Source organism: Danio rerio, chromosome 23, assembly GCF_049306965.1.
Source record: "Danio rerio strain Tuebingen ecotype United States chromosome 23, GRCz12tu, whole genome shotgun sequence".
NCBI lineage: Eukaryota > Metazoa > Chordata > Actinopteri > Cypriniformes > Danionidae > Danio > Danio rerio.
The window spans coordinates 27,752,263-27,760,000 of NC_133198.1; the positions used below are offsets into that span (position 1 = coordinate 27,752,263).

The 7,738-nt window shown below is 33.6% G+C and overlaps 1 protein-coding gene across 6 annotated transcripts in view; it reads right to left on the reverse strand.

Annotated features, from left to right (window-relative positions):
• syt6a (synaptotagmin VIa) overlaps positions 1 to 7,738 on the reverse strand; it is a 126,806-nt gene that overhangs the window by 9,990 nt on the left and 109,078 nt on the right. For all 6 annotated transcript variants that reach the window (XM_017353709.4, XM_073939010.1, XM_073939011.1 and 3 more), the window contains one exon: positions 1,672 to 1,792. In XM_017353709.4, the coding sequence (XP_017209198.1) occupies positions 1,672 to 1,792 (121 nt within the window). The remainder of the gene's footprint in view (positions 1 to 1,671; positions 1,793 to 7,738) is intronic.

Sequence of the window (7,738 nt, forward strand, 5' to 3'; positions counted from 1 at the left end):
TGAGGAATGCCTGACCATTGTATATGTCAAATATCATATGGACATTACATAAGAAATGATATAAGATTTAATGGCCATAATTAATATTTAGATTAAAAATTTTGTATTTGTTTTATTCTGTGGTCTGATAATATTTCTTCCGAATTTCAAAAGGAGAAAAGGATAATGATAATTGGACAAATTAGCAAATGGTTTATTTTGTTGTAAAAATCCTCCTGGACCTCTATGTTGAAGATAGATTTGCATTATTCAGTCAGTTGAGGGAAAAGTTTAATCTACCCCATTCACATTTTTTGTTACTTGCAAGTAAGGCATTTTGTGAAATCTAAAGTTTTTATTTTTGAATATATCCCTGATAAACGTGTTTTTTGATGTCTTGCTGAACCCTACTCAGTCCACTCATCTTATTTCAAATTTTGCTGGGTTGTTTGAAACTTTTGTCTCAGTTTCTAATGAGAAATTTAAACTGGCTTGGGAGGATGAACTTGGAACTTAAATATTAGAGGAACTATGGGATAAGAGCCTGACTACAGTTTGGCCCTGTTTGGTAAATAGTAGGCACCGGTTAATACAGTTTAAAGTTATTCATCTCCTGCACTATACCAAAACCACATTACACCAAATTTTTAAAATTTATTTCACATATGCAAGACAAGTGTAACATTACAGAGAACAGCACAGCTCTTGCGTTTTGGTTTTGCCCCTCTTTGTTGAATTTTTGGGAAAACATTTTTGATTCATACTCCAATGTCTATAACATTTCCCTTCCAACCAGACACAGATCTTGCTATTTGGTTCAGAACACTCCTTCACCCTTTCAAAACATCTCCAACAAGCCAAGCGGCTAATACTAAAACACTGGAAATCTCTTTAACCTCCTACCTTTCAAATCTGGTTAATGGATATGGCCTCCCTTATCCACTTGGAAAAGCTCAGATTTATGAGGTCCAATTCTAACGGAAAGTTATTTGCTACCTGAGAATCCTTTCTTGGGTACTTAGACCTGAAACGTGCTCAATCCAAATCCAGCACCCCTCATGAAAACTGACATGCACACTACCTTATAGGACTTTTTGATGACTACATACTCTGCAACACTACATTTTGTATCTCCAACAGCTGAATCCACATGTACGACAATTCATTCTATATTTACCTGCAAAGTGAGTAATTAATTTATTAATTTATTAATTATTTAATTAATTAATTAATTAATTATTAAATAAATTAATGTAAAAAATCCAGAGTTTTTACAAATATATAAAATGTATAAAAATACATGTAAAAATATATAAAAACATTGATGGACTGATTTGATTGAATTGAATGATTGAACTTGCTTTCAATATGTGAAGAATCTTTCATTGTGTTATTTAATATTTAAGACAAATAATTTACTTGATTTCATACAATGCAATTTATTAACATGCATGTTTAAACCCAAATAGATTTGCTTTACATAAATCTGACATGTTAACTAAATATTATTAGCTAGTCTAAATTAACTATGCACAATTAACCAAAAAGAAGCACTTTACTATTCTAAAAAGGCATTCACTTCTCTACTTTTACAGAGTGCTTATGACACATTTTACAACATCCTTTCCTTCTAATCTCCCATCTGTATTTAGGTGTTCAAAAGCAGTGAAGCTCTGAAATGTGAAATACTACCTGAATATCCTGTAATATCCATGGCCTTCAGGTTCCTGCACTTGATGACTGTGAGTGTTAATCTGCCTGCAGTAGGTAGATAGCAGAGTGAAAACATGATCTCCCCAAGGTCCACACTCTCCTGTAAAACATACAGACACACACACAAATCAATGTAGCATGATGTATTGACATGTTTTCATATAAAGGTCATCTTTTCAATTCAGTAGTTCCAGATAATGGAGATAAAAACAGTAATTGAGCAATAATGTACCAGTGACAGATGCTATTAGAGCTGACAGTGCCTCATAAGTATCATTTGCAGTCAAGATCATTAGGAGAGCATTTTCAACATACACACTCACTTGCACACACACAACATAACTATTTGTTAAATACGAATTGTAATAAAAATTCTAAATTACGAGATAAAGAAATTAATCTAGAAAATAAAAAGTAATGATTGGAATTGTTTGGAATGTCATAATTATGTAATTTAAAAAAGTACTGTATGGTATGCTGGTAAATCATTAATATTGACATTGATATTGACATATTTAGCCATGATAATTACATGATTATTGGAAATTATGATTTACAATTAAATTATGAAATTCACAATTAAGACACTAAGTTAGTTATGAGATGCAGTTATAATTTTGACACAAAGGCAGTTATCAATGAGTAAAAATTGCTACAATTACAAAATAATTGAATATAATGAAAAAAATTTAACACTATCTTTAAAGTCAATAAAATTTAAATTTAAAGCCATTAAATATTTTAGATTCTCATTCTTTTTACAATAAAACCAAAAAATCTAGTGTAGTAGTGCAACAGGATTATGTTTGTACAATTTACAATGTACAATTTTTATTATTTTTTTTTTTGTAAACCAACAATGCGGTGACTGTAAACCATTAATTAAAGCAGTCATTAGGGGTTAGGGTTGGTGTTAGGACCCGGACCCTAACCCTGTAATTCAAACTGATTTTAATATGCTAGATCAGGGGTCTCCAACCCTGTTTCTGGAGAGCTACCTTCCTGCAGAATTCAGTCCCAACCCTGATCAAACACACCTGAACCAATTAATAGTACCTAAAGCAGAACTTGATAATTACAAACATGTGTGTTTGGTCAGGGTTGCAACTAAAATCTGCAGGAAGGTAGCTCTCCAGGAACAGGGTTGGAGAACCCTTAGGTAGATGACTGTGTCACCATGCTATTCAAATTTCCTCCAGACTTTCATGTAATTTTGGGTGTTTCATTTTTAATTTGTTGACTTTAACTGAAGTTTGGCACTTTTACTTTTATTCAAGAACATGCGTGCCCCCGTGACAAACTAGATATTGGTTGCGAGTATGACCTGCTGGAAGAGTGTTGTTTTTATGGAATTTGATGCTGCACTCCATATATTGGGGAAAAAAACCTGGGCATTTGGCGATGCAGGCGTCTGTGGTCCATCACTAACTCAGTAGGTGCAGAGAATAGTGTCAAACTGTTGCAAAATGTGTTGAAAATCCTACACGAATATAATAGTTTGATTAATGTGTTTACATGTCTGTACTGCACTTGAATAATGTAACTAAAATCAACATACTGTCTTTAATTGATTTGGTTAAGTTCGATTATGATCTTAGTCGGATTAGGGTAATTAAAAATCGCTGTTTACAGGGTAGACTCTTAATAAGAGTATTGTCTTAATCATATTATTCATTATCAAAATTGCTACATTTAAACATTTAACTTTAATCTTCATAACATAATAGCCTTTTATGTCAAAATAGATTTAAAACACTCCAATAAAGACTAATCATTGCAGTAGTGTTGATTATGCATCATTATTAACCTTTTTATCTTCACATCCAAACATCTTGCTTAATCATCTTAGTCATTTTGCTATAGTTTCCCAGACATGGGAAAGGCTAGACATCACTGTTAGAAGTTATTTATTGGTATTTGAGGATGCGGTTTGGCATTTTGACTATGAAGGTTGGGTTTAATAAGTCTGTGACTCCGTATCGAAGTCTAAAGGAGTACTGTGTGGACAGATATAGCCACAGCGACCAATTAACTGTTGTGACCCTTCAAGCCACAAGCACTACTCTCCTGTGCATCACTCCCGCAAACCATTAATTAAACGTCAACACCACAAAACAATCCAGCCTTTCCCCAGAGAACAAGCTCCTTCATTTTCTTCACAATTGATCCAAGCATGTCTGGATTCTTTTAGATCTATTAAGACAAAACAATTGTGTACAGCAAATTGTTGAAACGCAATTCTTTGGGAAAGTGCCATTTTTAGACTTGAACACAGTCCAGTTTCCCTGAAAAGTAAGCGTGTGCAACACTAAGGCGAAGTTAGCCATCCTACAGTGCTGGAGTTAGCATGTTAGCGTCATCCTCTGAGCTCTGATAAGACTGGTGTAAATATTAATCACTTTAAATGAGCTCAGTAAGCCTCTCTCTGACGGATATATCCCCTGACTCCCCTACTTGTGGCTTAATGTCTCTCTAGCCCTCTAAGGTGATTATTTGCAGGTTGTGGTTAAGCATCATGTAGGGACTTTTTAAAGTGGTTTGATGGATGGGCAAAATGCAAGTTTGACATATTTTTTTTTGTAAAATTCCTCAGGAAAATATTTGTAAAGTAAGAAGACTTGAGTAAACAGATACATTACTGTAAAACCCAACAGTCAACTTTATCAAATGAAATGAGTGTAGTTAACTTAAAATGGACTAAAAGTTAATTGTACTCATTTGAAAAGAGTTTTGAACTCAGTGTTGAAGGTAATGAGTTAATTAAATACCTCATTATCTCAATTTAAATGGAGGAAGTTCACAGTACTCATATAGATTAGATTTTTAACTCAAATGGTTTGTTGTAATAGCTTTCCTCAAACGGTTTGAGTTGCCTTAACTTATTGGGTTTTACAGTACTCAGGTGGTTTGAGTTCTCTTCATTTATTGGGTTTTACTGTGCTAAAATTGATTAATTTACTCAAATGGATTAGGTTCACATTACTCATTAGGTACAGTTTTTGAACTTAAATGGTTTGTTGCAATCGGTTTAGTCAAATGAAGTAAGTTACCTGAACTTTTTGGGTTTTACAATGCAAATATTAGTATACAGTGTGAACATTGCCATTAAATAAACATAATAAAATGCTACTTTTAAATGAAGTTTAACTGTTTTACTCAGAAAAGTCAGATAATATGGATTTAGTAACAAACATTTACTATGGTTTTATTACAGTGTATTTGAAGTGTGTAAGGATGTTTAGCAAAATAGTGTAAGCATGTTTTTAAGATGGCATAAATTTTAGCATAAATTAGCATGTTGCTAGTCGTTTTTTCTAAACAAAAACAATGCTTCTAACGTAAATTCACATGTTGCTAACATTCTGTTATTAATTAACATGTCATTAGCATGTCTCTAGCATAGTTATCATCATTTTAACATAATTTAGCATGTTGCTAGCATGTATAAAACATGAAAAATGTTTCTAAGATAAGTAAGCATGTAGTTTGCATGTTTCTAACATTAATTTCTACATTGGTGGAGTGTTATCATTCTATTAGCACAATAACATGTTTTGAAAATTATGGTAATTTCTCAGAACTCATTGGCTACTTGGTCATTTCTCAACCAGGATTTGAACGGGTGATTCTGATCTTTTAGAGCAGTGGTTCTCAAAGGGGGGGTCGGGTCGCAAGACTATAACGGGGGGTTGGTACGTGCATTATAAAAGAAATCAATTTTATGAAACTATTAAAATTACCATATTTTAACCATAACCCACATAAGTAAAAGTAAAAAAGTAAAAAACAACAACATGCTCATGAAAAGCCATCAGCCTTTAAATGACCATTTCTCATAGGATTGGTGTGTTTACGTTAGATTAATAGATAAATTAAATAGACTTGTGCTGAAAAGACTATGTCTACCAGCCTTTGGGGTAATATTAAATTTAACAAATTAATAAATGACTATAAAAATGAAATGGTTGTTAAACTGTTGCAATTTTTTGTGGTGTCAGTATGTTTGTGTTTATATAGGCTTCTTGTTGTGTGCGCAATGTTTGTATATTTATAACCACCTACTAGGAATTTGGGGGTCGCGAGTCACTGGCATTGTTATTCTAGTGGTCGCGGGCTGAAAAGTTTGAAAACCCCTGTTTTCGAAAGAGAGCTTCAAATCACAGAGCTCTTAGATGTTTCTTACTCTCTCAAAAATAAACCAAATACTACTTTTTCTATAATAAAGCTTTTTTTTTATTTTTTTTTTTAAGAGTAAGAAACATTTTAGCAATGCTATTATTATTTTGTAACAAATATTTAATTTGTTGTTATCACGCTTTAACTATAATACTGTAAACATGTGTTTTTGATTATTTTGATTATTATTAAAACTATTATTAATTTTACACATTAGAATATTGTTAGCACGAGATATGGCATATTTCTAGCACTGGAACAAATACTTAAACCACGTAATTAACTGACAGCAGTATGATGCAGTTTTCACTCACACATAAAGCTTTTGCATAGCTTTAAAATACTTTAATATGGCATATAATCAAAATGAATCACTTTTTTAAACTATTTATGGTGCTTTTCATAAATCTTGAGCTTGAAAATCAATATTACTTCGCAGTATAAAGAACAGATCCTGGCAATTACAGCCTTTTGTGTTCAAAAGTGTGAAAAAAGGCCATAATGCATGTATGAAATGACATGACGGTGAGTAAACCATGATCGAATTCTCATTTTTAGGTTAACGACCCCTTTTGATAGTTCTGAAAGGATGTGCCCTGTGTTCGTGATTCAAATCTCCTGCCAAGTGCAATAGGATGTGTGCTTTTGTTGAAGGGGCAGCCGGCCTCCTGCCATGAAAGCAATAACCACAGGTTTATTGAATTGCTCCTCTGTGAATGGCTGTAAATCTCGAAAACAGAGAGAAATAAGACTCATCGAGGAGCAGTTGGGGTTCATCTAGCCTGTCGTTATGACCTGATCAACTAGCCTCAGATGACCTCACTACCTGTGTTTGGAGGTTACTTAATGTGTTGTGATTGGCAGCACTTCTTATTAGTGGCCGTTACATAAATTAGCCAATTATTCTGTCCATACATATACAATCAGCATGTGTCAGTCATCTTCAGGTGTCAATTACCTGTGTTAATGAGAGCATTTACCTTAACTCTCTTTAATTTTACTGTCCTGATGATAGCCAGTGTATAGCACACAGTGTGTTAAATATAGTGATGGTATTTCAAAAGACAATAATGTCAATGTCAATTATGCAACAATGGCCTTGTTATGTAGAGTCAATAGATTTTCTAATCTGCACAGGACACAAACTGTCTGAGCAGTGCAATATCGAGAGCTCTTGATTGGGGTTTCACGATTCTTCCTTCTCTTAGCAACCGAAATTCAACTGTTCATTTAGAATGTTGCAGGTGATGATTATTTAGCAGACTTGATGTCTCAGGTTTACATTATGTTCTAGTAAGTTTCATATATTTGAGGCTATACAGAGTAGCTACACAGTAAAAAGCTATATGTGCATCCCAAATTGCATACTTAAGCACTATTCCACGCCATTTTGTAGTATAGTGTATGTAGTGCGTTCCCACTGAAAACTAAAAATAATAAGTGAACTTTAATTACCTGGATGATGCACTTATTCAACAGGAAAAATGAAGTGTGGAATGATGGACATTTTACACACACAACAGTCGCAGCTTTGCTCACATAGCAGAAGGGGCGGAGCTTTTGGGAGCTCATGTTGGATTACTTTATTTATTTTTGATTATGAAAGCCGTATTCTCCTACAAGAGTGATTGTACCACTTCCAGATGGTGAATGCCGTTTTACTCATGGTAGGTATTATTTGGTAGTTTGGTCATTTATTTCACTAATTTAGCAACTGGCAAACGTCATCTTGGAAATGATTTGAATTTCCGCTCAGTAAAAACCATTAGTGTTCCATTTGGGCTGACACTACATATATATACTATGCTATTGAGTGTGTCAGTGCATAAGTACATGCATAAGTGCAGTATAGTGTGCCAGTTGGGATGCA